Source organism: Trichoplusia ni, chromosome 17 (genome assembly GCF_003590095.1).
Source record: "Trichoplusia ni isolate ovarian cell line Hi5 chromosome 17, tn1, whole genome shotgun sequence".
Lineage (NCBI taxonomy): Eukaryota > Metazoa > Arthropoda > Insecta > Lepidoptera > Noctuidae > Trichoplusia > Trichoplusia ni.
In genome coordinates this window covers 7,328,350-7,353,062 of record NC_039494.1, presented here as the reverse complement: position 1 = coordinate 7,353,062, position 24,713 = coordinate 7,328,350, and the positions used below count along the sequence as shown (strand labels likewise).

Genomic DNA, 24,713 nt, shown 5'->3' with positions numbered 1-24,713 from the left:
GGCAGTTTAAAGCTGTTTTTGCCTTCGCAGACAAAACAGTCTTGTTTAAGTTGGACAACAGTTTCCAAACTGTCTGGCAACTGTTGTAAATCAATTTCGATTCAGAAATAAGTATAAAGAGTTAAGTTTTTATTTAACAAATTATAAAATAAAATATCAAACTTCACTTTTAACAATTTTTATAGATTTAAGAGTTTTAAAGACTTAAAAAAAATCCAAGATGGCGTCGTCTTGACAACAGTAGCGCAACTATTTGTTAGCCTCTTTTACATATACATTAAACTATATAACATTATGGAACCACTGATTTCTATTATAATATGCTGGAATAACCATTCCTTTTAAAAAACTGTTTTCAGACCTGAAAAACAGTACTAGCTCATACTTCGACTCCTTCTTCGGACTTCTTAAGTTTCTTGCTGGTTCTTCTCCATAGGAATGACAGTCATTATTGAAATGTTTTAAAAGTGCCTGAAAAACGGCCCATTTGAAATAAAAACTTTTGCCTTATTGGCGAGATATCCACCCGCCAGAGCAAAGATAACAACTGCCTACATTGGTAACGTTCACTAAGTCGACTCGACTTAGAGCGTTGATAACAATCTTATGAAGGAAAGCAGTAGCGCCTGATCTTATGACGTAATAGAAGATGAAATGTCTGTCGTTGTTATCAAGAAGGGAGTCTCAAGGATGCTTATTATTCTTTGATTTCTGCCAATATGGCGATATTGAAATACGATCATTTAGATCCTAGCTATCGCCAGTCTAGCATATTATAATAGGCATCAGAAGACCTACCACTAAAGTAAAACTATTACAAGTGTGGGAAAGAGATGAAGCTCTACGTCATGTTATGCTCTGTCCTGTTTCCACATCTATAATAAAACTTTGAAATGTGGTAGGTCTTTGAACATTTTTAATTGATCTAATAGTTAGCTACAGAGAATATCACTTTGTAGTAATGGTAAATAAAGTATGACAGTAAAACGTAAAATAGAACTTGGAATATCCGGTCGAGGACGTATAATCTGAAACAAGAAAAGTAAAGATTTTGAATTCATTATTATTAATGCTAGCATGGTTACCATGCAAATTAACTGGGATCAACGTGTCGCGAGTTTCCGATTAGTAAAAAAAAACAGCAAGATTAAGAACTGTCACTTAGTTAAAATTCACCTTTAAGTGCTAATTGTAAGTGGGAGAGTTATATAGACATGTTTACAAATAACTTTTTAGGACATTATCGACAATATGTTTGACAAATTAAGTTTTATATGACTTTATGTATTGTTCATTTGCAACTGTATTTTAGTAAAGCATTTGATAAGGGTACTCACTGGTTATGTAGCCTTTTCGCCTGTGGGAGTGTCTCTGGATCGTCTTTACAGCAATATTCACGAGCTCCCTTGATGTAATTCCTCATGTATATGTCCCAATTAAGAACCTGTGAAGAAATATCCAGAATAATCAAGGAAGTTCTTATGGAGTCCCCCAAGGGAGTGTTTTTGGACTTTTGTATAGGGTTTAATTTAGTTCATTAGTTTGATAACAAAACAATTGTAATCGCATTTTTTGTATGAGTTATCAATTTAATATCAGATAAAATACATCGAAGACTAGATAAGAAATAAGTAAATGGACGTGTGTTTAATAGTAACGGATCATTTAACTACTAAATATGTACAGAACCCATTTAAGAGTAGGGATCTTCTGAAAAGCAAACAGTTAAGTTATTTTTACAAAAAACTAATCTTTATATTAAAATTTCTTACCGATATATCTGTGTAAAATGTTTCATTATCTTTCTTAGATATTTTGCCCCTTAACGCCACATAATTATCATTCGTGAAATGCCATTCTTTCGTTGTGTAGTACTGAAGCACTTTCAATCCGTAGTTAATACGTTTCTGTATTTTGATCATGCTGTAATAGATAATTTTGTTTTAGTGAAGATCATGATTATAATGCTATCTCTTACTGATTTTCAGAGTAAGACAAGGATGGCAAATGAGTAAAGGATTCAGGTTAACTTGGGAGAGGTTTAGCTCAGCCTATCGGAGCTAAGTCAATGTCAACAGCTGTTGATTATTGATAGAGAAGACAAAATAAAAAAATGCAGTCTAGAAAATGAAAATCTAGGATTATTGTTTGGCTGCAAGGATAGAATTAGTGTGTAGGTCACCAATGCGAGTTATTGCGGGTTTGATCCCCGCGTAGAACAACATTCGTAAATCACAAAATAATTTGTGTGATCTTATGAATGATTGTTTTGAATTTTGGTCCATTTTTAATGTTGACGAAATTTTGTACTACTTCACTGGGAGTACAACGCAAAAAGTATAAGCTATGTGAAGAAAGATTTTTTCTCAATGAACATATACTTACAATGTCTTCTTCCCCATCAAAAACAGCAATAAATCAATGAAGTAAGCTGGCAGCATATGAGTGAAGAACAAAGCAAGCTGATGCATGATCCATGAAGACTTGGCCGAGCCACCAGGATACCACAGAGCCACGGTGAAGGGGAACTCCTTGACTTGGACGCGACCTGAGAAGAAGAATATTCCTTATAACCACAATTCATGACTAGAGAGACATCTCTAGATGACTAGAGACTAGATGGCTTTGTTTCAAAGTTGTCGAAACTTTTAAACAACGCCATCTAGTCTCAAACATAGCAAAACTTGTATTATGAGTACTAGACAACTGATAAACTAGCTTAGATCTTTCCTAATTCATACATAATATAGAAAAAATACACCTAGATCTCAGAACAAATAATCGTGCTCATTACACAAACATTTATTCTGGATGGGAATCGAACCCACGACCTCCAGTATTGCAGTCAGGGTTACTTACCACTAGACCAACAGGCCAGTCAAGCATTATGTAGGTAGCAGTTATGTTTATTTTTCTAGCTCTATTACTAAGGGGTGTTTTCCGTTCATCTGAATCGTATCTCATAAGCCATAACGGTAGGACAGTTGAAATTATCGCAGATGAAATAGAAAATGTTAAGAATGATTAAGTAGATAATACACCAAATGTGATTGAAATGTCGTAACTTACCGATTTCCAAAGCTTTTCCCCAAGTGATAGCGTTGATTCCGGACTGCGTTATGTTGCAAATGCCGATCTCTTTAGATCTGTAAGTAACATAGATCAACTTATTAATAATACCTTTTAAGATTATAGAAATCTTGTTCTTAATTTACTAAAAACCGTTTTGGGTGATGGTCTATAAATGAATCCAGATATAGCGCCTGGCAAAGTGTGCACAGACTATATCCTAAAGTTATAAATCGTTGGACTGTCAAGTCTGCTTATAACAAAGTAATCAGCACTTGCTACAAGATAACATTAAGTCAATTTGTTCGGTAGCTATGATACCACAGGCAGCAACAAGCTTATGAAATCCCTCTATTTGCGTCGGGTACGATCAGAAACTTGTTCACTTATATCAGTCTTATCTATCTATCTATCATCATCATCATCAGCCCTTAATCGTCCACTGCTAAACATAGGCCTCCTAAAATACACGCCATCGAGATCTATCTTCGGCGGCTCGCATCCAACTCCTGCCATCCATCCTGCACGGGTCATCACTCCAATGTCTATATGTATATGTATCATCTATATATACTTACTTCTCAATCGCAGTCAGGTAGGCGAGGATGATGCATCCGTTAACAACCATGTCTACTGGCACCACATCAGCCATGAAGTTTTCGTTACAATGCATCGTACGAATCACACCTAAAAAATTACAATAAATAGGGTATTTAAGTAAATAAATATTTTGGTGGCCGGGATTTTTGATTAAACATTTTTATTGGCTCAAATTTAAAGATGAAAGAACTATAATTAGCAAACACTCTATGATGTAAAATCACAGCGTGCAAGTTTGATAGAGATCTCTGAAACCGTTACACAAAATTACATAGATTTTCAGCCTTTTAATATCCATTAAGTGCCACCTGAAGCATTCACTACAAGTGAATGTTTCAAATGAGTTGGAAAAACAAAAAAAATGCCAAAGTTTTCGTCAAAATTGTTGTTCAGATTTCTGCCAACCGCAAACATAACTTTGTCATGATAAATCTACGCAATTTTTTTATAATGATTATAAAATATAGCTTACCTTTACCAGCCCCTACTAATAGTCCAGTTGGACCGTTGAGGTTATCTACCCAACCGGGCATCGGCTCTTTATAAGCAGCAATTACTGTAAAAACACAAAAATGATATAAATTATGAACATTCCACAAACGCACACAACGCCATCTAGTCTCAAAACAATGAACTTTTCAATAATTTCAGTAAAATGATGGCAAAATCTGGGTAAGAAGCCTAATTATAAATTCTAAGATAGGAAAATGAATACAACTAATTACATAAGTCTGCCTCGGGGGTTAGAAACTAAATAGAATAAGTTCTGCTACTCACCGATAGATGGCCGTGCGATCACAATTGGGAATTTTCCCGCGTATTGTGAAACTAAATCTTCCGTTAATGACTTAGTGTAGGCATACGTGTTTGGTTGGGGGTCAATTAACCTGAAAATAAAAAAAAATATCGAAAGTTTGTAACAAATTCTCACATAAAAGACTGGATTTTGAAAAAATATATCTGAAACTGCTTTTTTTGCACTTTTGAATTTAATCCTTGTATCGCAGGGTTTCACAAACATTCAAGTCACATGCACAAGACACCCAGACTTAAGACAAGCATTCGTGCATCACACAAATGCTCGTCCTACTGGGACCAAATCTGCGACGCATCACTTATTGTGGGTTTGGCGTGGTGACCTCAATCACTGGGCTATCAGTGCAGTCAAAAAGCTATCATTAATTTATATATTACTTACTTTGGCTGCATATGCCTAAGCAGGTCATCATCCATCCATTCCACAGCATGCATCACATGCTGAGGCCGGTGTGGTGATGGGTACAGCTTCTCATCCAATACGTCCAGCTCGCAGCGACAGTAGCTGGTGGAAACGTGGACGAATGCCTGGAAGATTTGATTTATGACTTACTTTCCAATAGATTTCTCAATTGAAGAGTTTAATCTTTGCGTAGTAATGAAAGTTATGATAATACACAACGTCACTGTGTATTTAAAAAGGTTACCAACAGATGGCACTGCTTTCGTATAGCTATAAGTTTTGTGGCCAGTGAAAGCAGATTTCAAAATAATTGTATCAAGTTTTTGAAGCAAAACTTCTTTGGGCGCGACTAGGAGGCAATATGAGGGTCACGTTTCTGTATTATTTGGTTTTAAAATATTTTTGTTTTATTGGTTTAGTCAATAGATAGTTTTATTTTTTATAAACGACTCCCGCACTAAAGAATTTTATCCTTGTATCGCGGGGGGTTTCACAAACATACAATTCACATGCACAAAGACACCCAGACTCAGAACAAGCATTGGTGGATCGCACAAATGCTTGTCCTACGCGGGGATCGAACCCGCGACACGTCGCGCACAGTGGGTTTGGCGTGATGACCTCAACCACTAGGCTATCCAAGGATAGCAAAAGTTTTTGAAAAAAAATTACTTCAATCCTGTGTGACGGTTAGACGCATTAGTTTTTTTGTATATTATATTACAAACCTCAAGATTCTTTACTCCTTCAGCCAACTGCAAGACTTTTAGAGTACCAGAGGTGTTCATGTTGACAGCATCACGCAGAAACATGTCGAATCTAGAATCAGAAATGTTGAGATGTTATAACAAAATAATGATTAAGGCTTTTAAATTTTGGAATTATTTAGTTATAAACCGAGGTAACCATGAGATGAAAAGGAAAGACGACTGAATTTCATGAAATTTTGTATGCATATTGGGTAGGTCTGAGAATCAGACAAATAATTTTCACAACCCTAAGGGCATTTTTTTCAGCCCTCTGGCATAACAACTTTTTCTGGGACAGCTACAGTGTATATTTTGTTACAGGATGGCATACCAGCAACTGATTATATTCGATTATTTATTTAATAACAATTCACTCATTCGCATGTATCGGGATAGTCCAACTAGCTCCTTAACCATGAGCTAATGCGAGTTGGAATCGCAAGTCGAAGTCCCAAATATAATCATTTGAGCAAACCGTTAGTACATAAATGGATATGAATCCGTTTAACGTAAGTTATAATAGTATTGAGTGGTGACTTCCAATGGTGACTGTACCTAGCTAGCTTCTAATTTTTTAACCCGGCGAAATCCTCAAGGACTTTCTCGTCCCTGGGGAAGGCGGAGAGGTATGCCGAACTCTTACCGGCTAAAACCACCGGTGTGTTTCACCCTTCCCTTGTACCTGAGACTTACCTAACACAAGCTGCGCAGTGGAATATGATCTGGGTTTCTTCTTGGAGCTGCCGTCTATCTTCATCGGAGATGCCCATGTCCTCCGACAAGATGTCTCCAGCTACCACCTGCAGCTTCTCGAAGCGCTTCGGATGCTCGGCTTTCAGACGGTCAAAAACCTGAAGATTATTCAAAGTATAAGGTTGTTATGTCAAGCGATGCACGGATTTTGCGGATATTACTAATTTTTCGGCACGGTTCATTATCAAATAGATGCAATTAAGAACATTTTAAATACATTTCCATGAAAAAAGATTTATCTTTTTAAAATCATCAGGTATTGTTAATAATAAATTGATTAACAGAATTTTGAATTCAATGTTTTCGCTACTCGACACAAGATGGCAGCACTTACCCGAAAATTTAACAAATCGTCCAATCGCTCTTTACTGCTGTGCCCTTTTTTCGGTCTCAAGAGTAAAAACATTTTTTTAATATCCGGACAGCTATACAGCAGTTTTTCTACTAATACTTTGCCCATGAAACCCGTGGCTCCCGTGATGAAGAGGGTTTTGCCAGCATAGTACTCGGGGATACCAATATATGGCGCCATTTTCGAATCTGTAAAGAAAGATAAAGACATCATGAATACTGCAATCTAATATTATGATTTAATCAAGGAATATTTTTTTAATAATAAAGTTTCACTTCAATTAAGGACTTTGGATACTACTGAAGATTAGTATCAAGTTTTAAGAAAGTTTTTTTTTATTCGGTCGAAATTTCCATCAGTTTTATGTCACAGTCAGGTTTCAAAGTAAGTTTTAAGTAGAAACAAAGCTGCCACTTTGGGCCTGAAAATTAGTTACACATCTCCTCGCTAACGCTGACGAATCCCTCAAATGTATTGAACTGACAAGTCAAAGTCACGTCACTTGTCGAAGAGGAATGTCATTCACATACATTTGAAGTTTTCTATTCTAATGCGATGTAACCTTACTCTGGGCAGTCTTATCTAGTCCTGTACGGGCGTTGCTTATACTGTTACTAATTGGCATAGCATATTGGTTATAATTACTCCATTAATATGCAAGATGCATAAAAAATCACATTAAAACCAGAAGGGACAACTGATTATAATTGCGTAACGATGATGCTTAGTAATTTTAATTACTAGTAATTAATTTAATACAACATTATGTCGTCATCAATTTAAATGGATTCACAAAACTCTTTATAGGTAAGTATTGTATAAAGAGTTATGTGAACTCTAGCTGTTACCCGCGGTTCCGCCCGCAACAAATCAAAAATGATACCACGGGAACTTAAAATCTTGATAAAAACTACCCTATGTCTTAATTCTGGTTATAAACTATCTGTGTGCCAAGTTTCGTCTAAATCCGTTCAGTGGTTTTTGCGTGAAAGAGGAACAAACATCCATACATACTTTCACGGTTATAATATTAGTAGGATATCTGACCATTTTGTCAGATTCAAATCAGGACAGTATTTTATTTTTATGTTTATACGAATGACTATTGACAAAATTTTCACATTTTAGTGATCCACGAATGCTTGTTCCGAGTCTGGGTGTCTTTGTGCATGTGACTTGAATGTCTGTGAAACGACAAGCGAAACAAGGATTAAATTCCTTAGTGCGGGAGTCGTTTTTTTTAGGCACTGAAAAATCCGTAGGGACATTAGAAATCAGGTTTCATTACACAGTCTTTAGACATAAAGTGAGAACAATGTTTTATGATGATCGAGAGTCAATCATTCTTGAACCCAATTTTAAATACGAGTTTGAATCAAATAGGTTATTTCGGAGACGCCAGAGCAAATTACTAGACTTAAGTTTCTTTATAACAGAAAAAAAACTGGAACCATTTGTTCAAATCTATACTAATATATAAAGCTGAAGAGTTTGTTTGTTTGAACGCGTTAATCTCAGAAAGTACTGGTTTAAATTGAAAATTTAAATTGCGTTGAATAGACCATTCATCGAGGAAGGTTTTAGGCTATATACCATCACGCTGCGACTAATAGGAGCGAAGATACAATAGAAAATGTGGAAAAAACAAGGAAAATTATTCATCTTCGAGAGCTTCCGTTCAAAAATTTCTAACTGATATCTTCTAACCACGCGGACGAAGTCGCGGGCAACAGCTAGTCTAAAATAATTTCGAGTGTTAAACTGCAAGAAGTTCCAGAACAAAATCCAAATTTATTTTAATTCTCTTCATTAGCGTTTTGCTCGTCATTAAATTTCGTGATCAATTTGACAACTTATCAGAAAGGTCGCCACATTAATTTCTTCGTCACGTGATTACAGTGTGACAGTTTGAATATTCAATTTCAGAAGGTATTCCTTTTGTATTCTGACCTTAGGAAGCCATTTAATTTACCTAACGCATTATAATTGTTGTGCTGATCGTAAAAGAAGTTTATAATTATTGAATATTCAATAGTTGAGTATTTACGTAAGTATTTAAAATAGTCAATCTAATAATTTCTAGACGTACAGTTTAAATTAACGTTATGAATACCGATAAGATTTATATTTGTTTAGATACTTATTTTAAAAAAAAGTAATCAATCTTGGTGTATTTCTGTATAAACACATCATCATCCTAGCCTATTCCCAACTATGTTGGGGTCGGCTTCCAGTCTAACCGGATTCAGCTAAGTACCAGTGTTTTACAAGGAGCGACTGCCTATCTGACCTCCTCAACCCAGTTACCTGGGCAACACGATACCCCTAAATAGTTTTCTTAGTAAGAATTCGTAATAATATTGTCAATAATCCAATTTCAAACCGTTCCAATTGTTGCTTAACCTCAATTTTTATTTCCATTGTTGTCGTTATAGCATCAATAGCAACACACCATCTGTGAATATTTAAACAGTCTAGCTTCTACGGTTCATGAGATATAATCTGGTAATAGATAGACGTACATATACCGGAGTCTTATAAATACAGCCCCACTTTACCCTACTTATCTAATATACATAAAAAATGAGGTTAGGTAACGTTTGAGTCGGTCTAAAAATAAATAGGTTACAATTATTTTTGCTCTATTTTAATATTTATGCGGAACCCTTGGTATTGCTAATGAGACTCGCTCTTCACCGATTTTTATTAATGTTTTGTTTGGGTCCCATCAAAATTGTTACTTCCCGATTTAACCCAACTTATTATTCAGATGTCGTCTGCCACGCTATATTGCCAAGGTTTCAACGTGTGGAAACTACAAATTGTTTATTTAAACAAGATGGTTATGACTAACTGTTTCTTATATTCAACTTTAACCAACGAACAGAGAGGAGTCTGGTTCAAGCGAGCTGAAGAAGTTATGAACTAAACCATAATGCCCTTAGCTATGTTTACAAGTAATATTCCACAACTTTCAAACAACGCCATCTAGTCTCAAACTAAGCGAAGCTTGTATTATGAGTAGGTACAAGACAACTTATAAACATACTTATATATTTCTAAACACATACATAATATAGATAAACTAGCTGACTCAGAAAACGTTATTTTGCCTAAAAAATTATTTCTAGTGTATTTTTTAATGCCACATTATAAAAAAATAAAAACAAAATGTTTCGCCAAAAAAATTACATTATTTTTTTTGTGTGATCAACCCTCATCATTTAGGGGTATGAAAAATAGATAGTAGCCGATTCTCAGACCTACTGAATACGCATTCAAAATTTGGTAAAAATCGGTAAAGCCGTTTCGGAGGAGTACGGTAACTAACATCGTGACACGGGAATTTTATATATTAGAACACCCAGACACAGAACCAATTATCTTGCTCATGACACAAATATTTGTTTCAGTTGAGGATCGAAACCACGACCTCCGGTATAGCAGTCAGGGTCACTAACCACTAGACCAACAGGCCAGTCAAAACGTCATTGTATAGTTTATGGAAAAATATTGTTCCGTCATTTTAATGCAAATATACTATGGCAAATAGTCGGCCATCTTTGTTGACATAAATATTATTTACCGAGTCCTTAGTCACATACCAGGAGAGTAGAATATTTATTATCTACTCAGAAATCGTTTATAAGTGTACTTAAACAGAAAAAAAGCGGTAAAAAATATTCTACGTATTATGCTTTTCAAAATGGCTGACAATTTGTCAGCAAATTGACTGAACGCAGAGCTGATGCGGATTTAAAACTTGAGAATGCTTGTCCTGAGTCTGGGTGTATTGTGCATGTGACTTGAATGTTTTTGAAACCCCTTCGACAAAACGTCGTGATTTTTAGGAAAAGTATATAATTACATTTACTACATTACATTACATTTTAACTTCCATACGTTTATGTAGACAAGTTACATGTCTCCTCGCTAACGCTGACGAATCCCTCAAATGTATTGAACTGACAAGTCAAAGTCACGTCACTTGTCGAAGTGGAATGTCATTCACATACATTTGAAGTTTTCTATTCTAGTGCGATGTAACATTGTCTAGATGAAAACACTAAGAAAACTAGTATTTAAATGACATTGTTTCTTAATTACATCACCTGCTTATAAAACCTAGTTTTAGAGTTCCCTATCGAAATAATAAAACCGGACATTACTCTGAGGTTTCGCTGCCAGTCCGATTGTACGTCCTACAAAGCTATTAAATGGATTTCGCGGATGGTATGGTTCTGCAGCTGTTATAACCAAAAGTACCAAAAATCTAAATCGAAGTTAAGCAACTCATTTTACGGACGAGAAAATGATAGATAGAGAACCACTGGATGAACATGGATTCTTTTAAAAATATTTTTTCCTTGCCAAAACCAGTTAATCGGTTTTGAGCAAAATATTCATTCTCTACAACCTACGTATACGGAACACAGTTTAGTAAATCCTCACAATTAAACGATCTTTTTTGCTTAACCGGTCATCTAATGAGGTTCTACCGTCGAGAAATCTAGTTGTCAATGTTCGTTGATAATATACTATTATTTTAATACGTAGCTATGTGTTACACCTTCATTTGCTCAAGATATCAATGAACACTTCGGATTATGACAAAACCGGATGAAATAATTAATAGATAATTAACTATAGTTTAAATTATATGCACGCGAAGTGTTGTGCGTGCGATTGACAGCCACTGTTTATTATGGAAGCTTCAATTTGTGTGACAGTGACACACAAATGAAAGCTGTGTTAGTACACAACGTCACTGTATTAAATACAAAATATTAATATTTAATAAAGTTTGATAAACGCTTGTGTTAATCCAAGGTATCAACTATCTCTATACAAAATTTCATTGAAATCGGTTCAGCGGTTTAGACGTGTAGATGTAACAAACATACAAACTTACATGCTGTTGCATTTAGATTATAAGTGTTATTAATTTCATGGAAATCGTGACAATATTGTGGTTTTCAATAATAACTGGGGAATATTCCAATAATCATCGTTTGTTATTAAAGTCTTAATGACATCTAGCAGTTGTATTATGACAATGACAGGAATATGTCATTAGAAACTTAATGATTTCATTATAAATGGTTTTAGTAAAATAATGAATACTATTGCATCAATTGCAAATTAAATATCTATGTGAGAAAAGCAGAATCATGGAATCATTATCACGGAGTAAATTTTAAAAATCTAGCCAAACGAGAGTCAGACTTGCGACACTTCTGGTTCCGTACAGTTAGACTTTAGAAAAGCAAAACAATAAAAATGACATATAAGCGGACGAAGACGCAAGGCACAGCTAGTCAATTATAATGGAGTTTAATTTGCGGGCTGGTTCTGTGAGGCCCGGAATAGAGAATCGTGGACGGGTTTGAGTGGGACACAGTGGGCTAGATTAAAAGAAAGAATAAATGTTATAAAATCAAAAGTAATTTATTCAAATTAGGCTACTAAGTCGCACTTTTTAAAGGTTAGGTTACATTGGACAGCACCCAGTTTCGCCCATCCGTCACCGCTTTCTAAGTGCTTTTGCTGTGCGAGAATAAACAGAGCAACAAACTCCCCAGCAGCACGCTGCTATAATATAAATCTAGTCGGAGTTTTCACTGTATAACAGTGTTGCCAGATTTTTTTTTGACAAGTAGTGACTTGGTAATTTTTTAGTGAAAATAGCGGGATTCCTCCATCAGAAGCGGGACATGGTAAAGTTGATATGTCCGATGTTCCGCGCGCGAACAACACCAGCAAACAAGTGTAACTTAACTCCGCGAAAAATTTATCGAGCTTTCTTTAGATTCGTATTTGGATTGAATCCGGCCCGGGCGACAGTGAACCACGCTACAATGGTCTGTGTGAATCCTGCGAACGGCGTACTGTCAAGTTCTCTCCGAAAAGCGGGACCGGGCCTGTCCCGCGCGGGACATTAAAATTTGATTTAAAAATCGGGACGTCTGGCAACGCTGCTGTATAACCTTATTTTCTATTCACGAAATAATTGAAAAGGTATATGCTAAATATTTTTTTGGAAATCTGTTTGGCGGTATAAACAGATTCTGTCAAATACGTCATTTTGCCTATTGACGACTTCCGTGGTCGAGTGGCGTACGCACCGGTTTCAAGGTGTCGCTAGCTCTGAGGTCCCGGGTTCGATCCCCGGTCGGGACAATGTAAAAAAAAACACATTTCTACATTGCCTCGGGTCTGGGTGTTTGTGGTACCATCGTTGTATCTGAATTCCATAACACAAGTGCTTTAGCAACTTACTTTGGGTTCAGAGCAATGTATGTGATGTTGTCCGCATTTATTTATTTTATTTATTGTACGTCATTTTGAATAAACACGGAAATATTGACTGTTACGTCACGTACGGATTTAAATTAATGTCATGCACTGTTTTTATATTGAAGTATGAATATTAAGTTATTTGTCCACTCAATAGGTGAGGTCTGAATTAATATTTACATTTAATAGAATATGTGTTTGTACAATCCGGGGTTCCGAAAATCGGTGACAAAAACCCTTTACAATACTGTCCCATCATAAATGCGGAATAAAATAATCGATTTTAAAATTCTCAAATACCAACGTGTTTAAATGTATCTCACGCCGTTAACGGCGTGAGCCGGCCGTTTTTATAGTTGCAAATTGCATTGTCATCGAGTTTGAAGCCATCCTGAAAAATTCAGTCTGCTAGCTTATCGGGAAGTGTCTCAAAAATGAGTTCCAAAAATCCAACCGGAACGACAAACAAACAAGAAAAGTAAGTGTTTAAAAACGCAGATTTGCACATGCACACATCTATAAGTGATATAATATCATATTTGTAGGATAAACTGTTTCATTTAAGTGATTAAGAAAGTTAACAACATTGATAATAATTAGAAGTGAAGTATTTGGAGCACTCACGCAATCATTCTGATGTCTCAACATTATTTAAATATTATTATAAGCTACTACTTCAACTCGAGTTTTGAAGGTTATCTGCTTTCGACCATCTTTTTTTGAAAGTCAGTTTAAATAGATAACTGGTTGACTTATTTGCAGGCTTAGGACGTATTTTTGGTGTTTAATAGCCTTGAAATTGTGGTTCTATGCTTGGATTTGAATCAACAAGGTGCAGGTTCGACTAAGTAAAGTGAAATACCAACGACTTTTTTCAAAGTTATATGTAATTTAATAGATAATTATTCTAAGGTACTGATAAGTGGTGAAGGGAAACATTGTGAGGCAAGCCAGGATTCCAAATATTAGAATCTGAATAAGTCAAGTAGAGCCTGCGAGTGGCCTGTGAGTCCAGTGGTTAGTGGTTCCGACTGCTGCACTTTAGGTTTAATTCCCACACAGGAAAATTTTAATATTTGAGTGATGAGAACGTGTATTTGTTTTGTGTCTGAATGTAATTCACCCGACTGAATTTCAGTTATATCTGCAAAAACATTACTCTCCTTAACAAAGTCTATAATCCATGGTACCACCTACCTCCAAACAAAATTTCATCCAAACCTGGCGATCCGTTTTGGCGCAAAGATGCAACTAAAACATACACTCTCACATACTTTGGCATTTATAATACAAGTGTGAACAAATAAGGTTTATACCACGATAAACATATCCTACACACAATTGATTGTGTGAGCGACAGAGCTATACAGGGTATATAGCCCCATCTCTCTTCCAAACCTATACAATTACTTAGAGAAGCTGTAGTAGAATCTATACTAATATATAAAGCTGAAGAGTTTGTTTGTTGGAACGCGCTAATCTCAGGAACTACTACTGGTCCAAATTGAAAAATTCTTGTGTTGGATAGACCATTCATCGAGGAAGGCTTTATTTACACGCTCCGACTAATAGGAGCGAAGATACAATGTAAAATGTGAAAAAAAGGGCAGGTATAAATCATAACTTATATCTTCTACCCACGGGGACGAAGTCGCGGGCAACCGCTAGTCCTTTATACGTAACAGAAATATCATCGTCTATACATTGGTAATGTTGCGAAAACCTACCGAATGCGAAGGCCGTATTATTTAATCTTCTTAATCATCTTACGAAGATTATTTTGCAATTTCTTTATAACAGATAACTGGGATTCATGTTGATATGAACTTTTAGTTTTTATAGCAGTTTTAAATCGGTCAGACATCCATACATACAAACTTTCGTGTTTATAATATGATGACGACCTCCGTGGTCGAGTGGCATACGCACCGGTTTCAAGGGGTCGCTAGCTCTGAGCTCCCGGGTTCGATCCCCGGTCGGGTCAATGTACAAATTCACATTTCTACATTGTCTCGGGTCTGGGTGTTTGTGGTACCTTCCTTGTATCTGAATTCCATAACACAAGTGCTTCAGCAACTTACTTTGGGTTCAGAACAATGTATGTGATGTTGTCCGCATTTATTTATTTATTTATTAATATTGGTCAATTATTATTTGGTAGTAGAAAAATGTTTTCTTTAAGTGTAGTTTAAATTTAGCATATCTTCATCAATAATCCTGTTCTCTGGTTTGGTAATGACCAACTAATAAGTGTGTGTTTTTGTATGTATGTTGTCACTTTCACGGTGAAACGGCTGGCTCAATTTCGATGAAATTTGGAATAGTGATAGCTGGCACCTTGGATTAACACATAGGCATAATTTTATCCGATTTCATTTGAGAAAATAAATATCTTGGCAACTATCCTACTACTATTATAAAGGCGAAAGTTTGTAAGTATGGATGTATGGATGTTTGTTACTCTTTCACGTAAAAACTACTGAAGGCATTTGAATGAAACTTTACCACAATATAGCTTATACATCAGAATAACACATAGGCTACAATTTTTGAGGTTTCTAATGTGAGGTCGTAAAAAACAATTTTTTTGCGCTTACATTGCAAACGCTGACTGAATCCTACAAGATAGATAGAAGGCAGGTATAAATTATAACTTATATCTTCTAACCACGCGGACGAAGTCGCGGGCAACAGCTAGTATGCAATAATACGAGCCTATAAATCCTAGTCTATCTAAAAACTTCAAAATTTTCGAAAATGACATTCCTCTTCGACAAGTGACGTGACTTTGACTTGTCAGTTCAATACATTTGAGAGATTTGTCAGCGTTAGCGAGGAGAAAATGCGTCTTGCGGGCCAACTTAAAACCAGTTTGTAATGATTATGTAAAATGATTATTTGAATATCAATTTACATTGTTCATAATCATGCAATCTATTTTTAAGTAAACAGTGATGATCTTCTATTGGTAAATTTACTTAGTAATTAGTATGTCTGGATGTATGTGTTTGCTTTTAAATAAAAAAATGGTTGAATGGTAGCCCAGTGGTGAAGTGGTGAAGAACAACGAATGAGGGTTCGACTTCCTGGTGGGGCAAGAATTTATTATGTATTTATTTGATTGTTATTTCTTCAATGGTTGAAAAAAGAGCCTTACAAAATATTTATTTTTAAAAAGAAAAACGACTCTCAGACTAAGGTATTTGATCCTTGTATCGCGGGGGTTTCACAAACATTCAAGTCACATGCACAAAGACACGCAGACTCAGGACAAGCATGCGTAGATCACATAAACGCTTATCCTACGCGGGGTTCGATAAGCAAGGAATAATTTTGTGGTCTGTGGACTGGTTTTTTATGACCTATTTCTTATCGTATGGTTGATGTACAACCCGGTGTCAGAGTGTAACCCGCCCGCAGTCCTCTGACGTGACGCAACACACACTTGAAACATTCTCAGCTGTGCCGGTTTCCTCACTTTATTTTCTTTAGGAAGTGATAATTACTTTGATACACGCACATTAACTCGAAAAGACATTATTGCGTGAGGTTCGAACCTAGGTACTTTAACTTGTCGGTCTGACAACCAGTCTTACCAAAGGGTATCGTGTTGCCCAGGTAACTGGGTTGAGGAGGTCAGATAGGCAGTCGCTCCTTGTAAAACACTGGTACTTAGCTGAATCCAGTTAGACTGGAAGCCGACCCCAACACAGTTTGGAAAAGGCTAGGTAGAAGACAAAAAGTTAATAATCTTGCAACTTAAGCAATTGGTTTTTGTATATACTGAATATTTAGGTCAGGTGTTATAGAATGAATGTGTATGCAAATGTTTTACCCATAAACTTTACGCGTGTTTTAGAGTTTGCGAGTCAAAAGCCAAATGACTTGTCAGCCAAAACGATAGGAGGTAAAACAATCCTACTATCCTATTAATATTATAAACGCGAAAGTTTGTAGGTATGGATGTTTGTTACTCTTTCACGCAAAAACCATTGAACGGATATATACCGGGTTTATCACATAGGATAGTTTCCATCCCGATTTTATGTTCCCGTGGGTTCAGTTCTCAATAAACACGAACTTTAAAGATTCCCGTTATTCCTTTTTACTCAACCCGACTTATTTGATGGTTTCCCAACTGACCAAAAAGTACCTTGCGATTTTATTAAGTTACTAGCTGGTGCCCGCGACTTCGTCCCCGTGGGTAGAAGATATAATTTATGATCTATACCTGCCCTGTTTTTTTCACATTTTCCATTGTATCTTCGCTCCTATTAGTCGCAGCGTGATGGTTTATAGCCTAAAGCCTTCCTCGATGAATGGTCTATTCAACACAAAAAGAATTTTTCAATTTGGGCCAGTAGTTTTTGAGATTAGCGCGTTCAAACAAACAAACAATCAAACATACAAACTCTTCAGCTTTATATATTAGTATAGAATAAGTAATTATTTTATAACTTTGAATCATTGGTACGTTTTTATCTTTATTATTCTGAGACACCACTGACAAACGGTGAAGGAAAACATCGTGAGGAAACCTGGACACTGGGACTTATATCAAAATCGGTCTAACTGGTTTTATAGTTATAGCATTGCCATCAGTGTCTCAAAATTGAGTTACAAAAATCCAACTGGAACGACAAACAAACAAACAAACAAGAAAGTGAGTGTATGAAAACGCTTTTTGCGAACACGCTTTTACAGATCACACAAACACTTGTCCTACGCGGGAATCGAACGCAGGACACGTCGCGCACAGTGGGTTTGTTTTGATGACTTCTCTATCCGTGGTTCCAAACATAAGTATTGATAAGCTTGTACACACGTGCCTCTATGCCATTAGCCGCGTATGGTGTAATCTACCATGCATTTTGTAATCTTTAATGATGGATTACAACATAATCATAATGGCATATGCCTTCGCATAACTATAATGTTTCGCGCAAGAAATTTTTGCATCGTAAATGTGATTTGTGATATTTAAGTTACTTTAATAGGCAGTAAGATTGTAAATGATTATTATTCCCACGTTTTTTTACACTCACTTTTCTTGTTTGTTTGTTTGTCGTTCCCGTTGGATTTTCAACTCAATTTTGAGACACTTCCCGATAAGCTAGCAGGCTGAAATTTTCAGGGTAGCTTCAAACCCGATGACAATGCAATTCACCACTATAAACGCGGCTGCGCCTATTAAAAACAAGGTTTTGTAGATTGTTGCACATGCACAAAGATACCCAGGTTAATTAATAAGTATTTGACTAATTAAATTTAATATGTCCATTACCGACCATACTGTATGTATTTATTAAGATTACTTATAAAGTTTATACACACAAACCAAGTGATTGAGGTCACCATGCCAAGTCGTCGCGCGACGTATCCCCGCGTAGGACAAGCATTTGTGTGATCCACGAATGCTTGTCCTGAGTCTGGGTGTCTTTGTGCATGTGACTTGAATGTTGATGAAATTCTCGCATCACAAGTTTTAAATTCCTAAGTGCATAATCTTTGATTAGATTTAGCTGGCACTAGTTAACTAATTATCTTATAGTAAGACTGTTCGTCAAAATTCATAGCGTGATAATTATAATTAATTAATAATGTTTTTATCTTATGTTTTACCATTGTTTGTTATAGACTAGCATTTATATAGACAGCAATCTGTAGCAAGAATTTATGTGGGAAAATTATAGTTTTTAGGGTTCTCCAACTAAAGGGTTAAAACGGAACTGTAATATCTGTCTGTCTATCTTTCCGTCTACCGTCAGGCTGTGCCTCATGGTCTGTGATAGTTAGATAATTAAAATCGCAGATGATGTTTTTCTGTTGCCGCTATAACAACAAAATTAAGCTCGAATAGCCGAGTAATTAAGTCACAATTTCAAAAAGGTATCACAGGTTCGATCCCCGCGTAGGGCAAGCATTTATGTGATCCACGAATGCTTGTCCTGAGTCTGGGTGTCTTTGTGCATGTGACTTGAATGTTTGTGAAACACCCCGTCGACAAAAAAATTAAATGCGGGAGACGTTTTTTTAATACTCAAAAACAGAATTGGAATAAATATTCAATTGAGCTTTCTTACTATACTCTAATTTATGTTTTTTCTAAAGATAATGTTACGGAACCCTTTGTGTTTAAACCGACTCGCTCTTAGCCGGTTTTTATCTCATGATTGCGCTACAAATAGTGATCTAGTTCACATGTTACTACAGACGTTGTGAGACGGGTTTTTACCGACAACAATCAGAAAGAGGGGTACAGTTTTCGAGATATTTCGTTGGCAAGGCATTTAAAAAAATATCAGTTATAGATTATTTATTGCTTTGCTATTAATTAAAGTCACATTGGTATCGAAAGATTTATTTAAATGTTATCTAAATTGCAAAAAATAAGATAGCGATTTTCTGTTGAAAATACCTAGATTATGATAGATAGCATAAGAATAGAAAACTTCAATAGTTAATTTGATAAACACGATAGTTTGTAAGTGTGTATGTATGTTTACTATTCTTTCACGCAGAAACGGCTTGACCAATTTCGGACAAAGTCACGGGTCCAACTCGCAATATACATACATTTTACTGTCTTTTAACAAATTCTTAACAATTTAATCTCTAGAGAATTAAATAACTTTTTTCTTTGACCTCCATGATCGAGTGGCGTACGCACCGGTTTCAAGGTGTCGCTAGCTCTGAGGTCCCGGGTTCGATCCCCGGTCGGGACAATGTTAAAACTTACATTTCTACATTGTCCCGGGTCTAGGTGTTTGTGGTAGCTTCGTTGTATCTGAATTCCATAACACAAGTGCTTTAGCAACTCACTTTGGGTTCAGAACAATGTATGTGATGTTGTCCGCATTTATTTTCATCTTTGAATTCCCGGGGTTTCACAAACATCCAAAAGATAAAATTTTTGAAAAACCTTTCGAGGTTAACAAAAATGCTTGTCCTACACAGGGGTCGAACTCACGACACACCACACACAATAGTTTTGTCGCGGTGACCTAAACTCAGCTATCGTTCTCTATCATACATATTAACATGTTATTTCTGCTTCAATTAATTAACACGTCATTATATTCGTTCATCGGTAATTATAGTCTATTATTGTTATTTAACACAACCAATACTTAATTATATTCCTCATTAAGTGTATAATTATGTCACGTGACGGTACAACGTTGGGTGACGCCGTAATTTTTCCAATCGCCTAGAACTTTAATTAAAAAGTGAATAATTTAAAATCGATTTATTCCGAATCATCATCATTATCATTATATTGAATAACCTACTACAAGTTAAAAGATTCCCTGTTTTTATTTCTTCACAATTTCTTGCTTTTCGAATGCAAGAGCTACAATAAGAGATTGAAACTATCCTACCTGTGTACCAAGTTTCGTCTAAATCCATTCAGTAGTTTATGCGTGAAAGAGTACGTGAGACAAACACGTTAAACTTGTAACACCCTCTTTTTGCGTCGGTTTTAAGAAACATGATTTTTGACTAAGTGTCTCGCTTCAGAGTTAAAATTAATCGAAATTTGAAATTTTGTCGTTTTATTGTGAAGCTTGAATGACCACGAGCCAGCATCAGATCAGCTCCATGTCATCATAATATCACATCGTCACACAATATAAATACACATCCAAAATGTCATCTCAATCGGAAACCGGGAAGTGGGTCTTTAACTTGCAAGATTTGATTACAGACAAAGGGACAGGTGAAACTAAATAAAAATTGTAATTAGAATATTAAACTAAATTAAAGAAAACGCCGACTCATTTTGTACGTATATATTTATCATTGAATACACAGTCCAATATGTATATAAAGATTTAATTAGAAGGCATTTCTTGTATTAATAAGGTCAATGACAAACAATTTTAATTAGCAGTAAATTATGCAGTTTAGCAATTTTCAAAGTGGACTTGCCTTCCTACTTTTGAAATTCGGGTTTCGTGTTTCAAATTAAATTCTAAAACCAAGGTCGAGGTTTTAAATTAAGGCAAGAATGTTTATTTTAATATTAGGTATTTCCCTTTCCTGGGTATAGGCTTCTTTCCATAAAGACAAAATTTATTTAAGTTCTTAAAAAAGATCTTAATCCAGTTTATTAAATAAGCTATCGGTGCACCAAATTTTATCCAAATCCGTTCAGTTGTTTTTGAGTGAAACCATACTTTCACGTTAATAAGATTAATAGGTTATATTTCAGTTGTATATTTTAATTTGGTTATCTTTATTTTTCATTTGTTTTTTTTTGCCAAATTTTATTTCTAAACTGTTTTAGAAACATCAAGATTGTTTACCTACTTTGGGAACTAAACTAACGTAGTTTAGGGGTGATTTAAGCATTGATTATCACGCTAGCTTACTGCGGCTTATTCAAGCTGATAATACCAACTGAAGAGGTGAATAGACTATATTAAATAATCTATACAAATCTATACTAATATATAAAGCTGAAGAGTTTGTTTGTTTGAACGCGCTAATCTCAGGAACTACTGGTTCAAAGAGAAAAAATATTTTTGTGTTGAATAGACCATTCATCGAGGAAGGCTTTAGGCTATATACCATCACACTGCGACTAATAGGAGCGAAGATATAATGGAAAATGTGGAAAATTTCCTAACCACGCGGACGTAGTCGCGGGCAACAGCTAGTTATTTATAACATGACACTTTTTACATTGAAGACCGATCATCTTAATAAGGTAGAATATCAAAAGATTTAAATGAAATTTCAAAACAATAAAAAAAATATCCAATTAAATTGACTGTACGGATAGCCGAATGGTTGAGGTGAACACGCCAACGGGTTCGATCCCCGCATAGGACAAACATTTGTGTGATCCCTTAAGGTTAGTCCTGAGTCTGGGTGTCTTTGTGCATGTGACTTGAATGTTTTTGAAACCCCTTGCGTCACAAGGATTACCTAAATTCATTAATTCTTGAAAATAATTATTAAAGATAATTAAATTATGTATCTAACTTACAAAACCATTTAAACCAAGAACACCTCTCCTTTTAAAAGTCGGTTAACAAGTAGGTATCAATAAATCTATTGCAAAAGTATTAAATTATCATATGAAACCGGTTTCATTTCTGAATCATATCATATATGTTTAGATTTTTTTATGCTAAGGTCACCAGATCAAATCAAGGGATATTGCATAAACATTAAACTGTAATAAGCAAGTTATTAACAACATCCTTATCGTATGGTTGATGTACAACCTGGTGTCAGAGTGTAACCCGCCCGTAGTCCTCTGACGTGACGCCTCACGATGATTTTCCGGGTTTCCGAATAATTAGACTAAGGAAAAATAGTTTTTCAAAAGATAATGTTTACCAATGAAATTTGTATCCGTATTACCTGTTGCTTAACTTCGATTTCGATTTTTACAACGGATTAACAACTGTAATTTCAACTTTCTAGCTGTAGCAGTTCAAGAATAACACAGTCTGGTGACAGATTGACCGACACACAACAGAGTCCCGTTTTATAAAAATATAGCGTAGTTTCATATTACATCCTTAAATATTCTAAATAAATAAATTAAAAAAAAACCTACTAACTTATAGCATATAATTATTTTTTTATATATTATTGAAATCTTCTTAATATATGTATATATAAATCTCGTGTCACAATGTTTGTACTCAATGGACTCCTAAACCACTTAACCGATTATAATAAAATTAGCACACCATGTGCAGTTCGATACAACTTGAGAGATAGGATGGTTTAAATCTCAAGTTATAGTCGCAATTTCTTCTAACCACGCGGACGAAGTCGCGGGCAACAGCTAGTATTAAATATAAATTTGTAATGCCTTCTTTTGCCGTGCCCTAACAAGGTCCATAACATTGTACCTAGCTTTAAGCCTCTTTAACATCTTTTGTAACATTATGGAATGCAAATAAATATATGAATATGAATATGCTTTGGATACGCAATCCTAAAAAGCAGGGTGACGCGACTGTATATAATTTTCTATAAACCTTTACACTATTCACAATGATCCTTATTAAAATCCTTAAGACGTGCATAAAAAGGCTTTAAAAAGGGGATATAGGTCGGAGACACAGAAACCTAATTACCTATTTCACATTTTCAAAGTAAAAGTAAAGATTCGAAGATATCGTATATCAAAAGAGATTACCACCTCCAGCGAAACATTCACTAATTTTAAAAGTTCATAAAAATTTCATCACCTATTAAAGTGTCGGTATTACTGCAATTTTATTACGAGTTAACCAATTTTGAATTTATAATTACATTTTTTATTAAGTGTACATTATTAATATACATATTTGAAACATTTGACTTTAAAAGTTATGTGTCATGTACTTTCCTAATCATTCTAAGACACCACTGATAAACGGTGAAGGAAAATATCGTGAGGAAAATTGGACGCAAAATTTACAATTTTCAAATCGTACGCAGTGAGCTAATGTGCGATTCATTGCTTAAATCTTCTGTGTATGGGAGAAAGTTTCCCAACAGTGGGTCGTATATAGGCTGGTAATTATTGTCAAATTTATAGTAATAATAAGGTCAAATCTGAAGATTCCATACTCAATAGGAATGTGTGGTTTATTACTGAATTCCTACGCCTATATGATACATCAATGGCATAAAGAAACGCGATATGTCATATTATGGATGCCAAGAGCTGTCAAAGTTTCTAATTCTATGAATAAAGTTTCAAAATGATATACCTAGTTTGAGATAATATTGCAAGTTAAAAGTAAATAATATATTAAGTATTCAGATTGCAATAAGTAATTGTATAATTAGTATATTTTTTAACTAAATTCTTTAGTTCGTTTTAAAAAATTAAATAAAAAAAACAGCAAAATATTTTGCCATTGTTCATGTAATCGTCTGACTCAAAAACTGCAGTTGATCATTGTTAATTTTATAAATACTTATTGAAATTATAATATTGAAATATATAGTTGAAATATTACATTTCACTATGTGCGTATTTAATAAAAACATTAGCAACATCAGTTGTCAATACGAAGACGAAATCGTATTTATCATGCCAAAACTGTCATAATATTTACCACTACCTACTCTGTAAAAAATATTAAAAAACTCGCAATAATAATTTCCATTTCGAATTTCTAAACAAAACAGTAAATGTTTTGTTTAATATTAATTCCTAAAACCCTAAAAAAGAAAAAAAAATGCATCAAAAAAATATACCAACGAAATACCGACTCACCTTTCAAAATCACTTTATGACACTATCACAAACACTCAACACATGAAAAAATATTATTATTTATTATATATTTTCTGTATTAAACTTTGTTCTAAGCGACGTCTGCCTCGTACGAGGTGTCGGCACTCAATGAGGATCACAAACAATCATTGCCTGACATTGCAAATAACTTATGTGCAACCTTTCAATTAGAATGTTTGGTCTAAACGACCGATTGAACGGCGTTACGATTATTGGGGGTATTTTTGACCCCTTCAATATTTTTTTAAGCTTTTATTATGGTTTAGTTGTGTGCCTTTGTCTGTAATCGAATTTTCTAAAAAGGAGTTTTTATAATAAGTCTTTTTTTGTTTTGTTACTACAGATCTTAGGATTGGATGAACCGATTTTGTTGATTTTAAATTGAAATATCTGTCATTTGGTCCCGTAAAAATGTAA

General features: G+C 35.0%; 1 protein-coding gene across 1 annotated transcript; it reads right to left on the bottom strand.

Moving 5' to 3' along the window:
• Nucleotides 1–871: 871 nt before the first annotated feature.
• Nucleotides 872–24,494, bottom strand: LOC113502607 (putative fatty acyl-CoA reductase CG5065). Its single transcript, XM_026884252.1, has 13 exons — nt 24,276–24,494; nt 6,725–6,930; nt 6,331–6,488; nt 5,617–5,707; nt 4,868–5,013; nt 4,447–4,556; nt 4,142–4,225; nt 3,648–3,756; nt 3,070–3,146; nt 2,386–2,548; nt 1,773–1,923; nt 1,338–1,444; nt 872–1,028 (listed from the first exon to the last, which is right to left on the bottom strand). Exons 2-13 carry the CDS (start codon nt 6,920–6,922, stop codon nt 926–928), a joined length of 1,497 nt encoding a protein of 498 aa, XP_026740053.1. The 5' UTR covers nt 6,923–6,930; nt 24,276–24,494; the 3' UTR covers nt 872–925.
• Between the last annotated feature and the right edge of the window lie 219 nt (nt 24,495–24,713).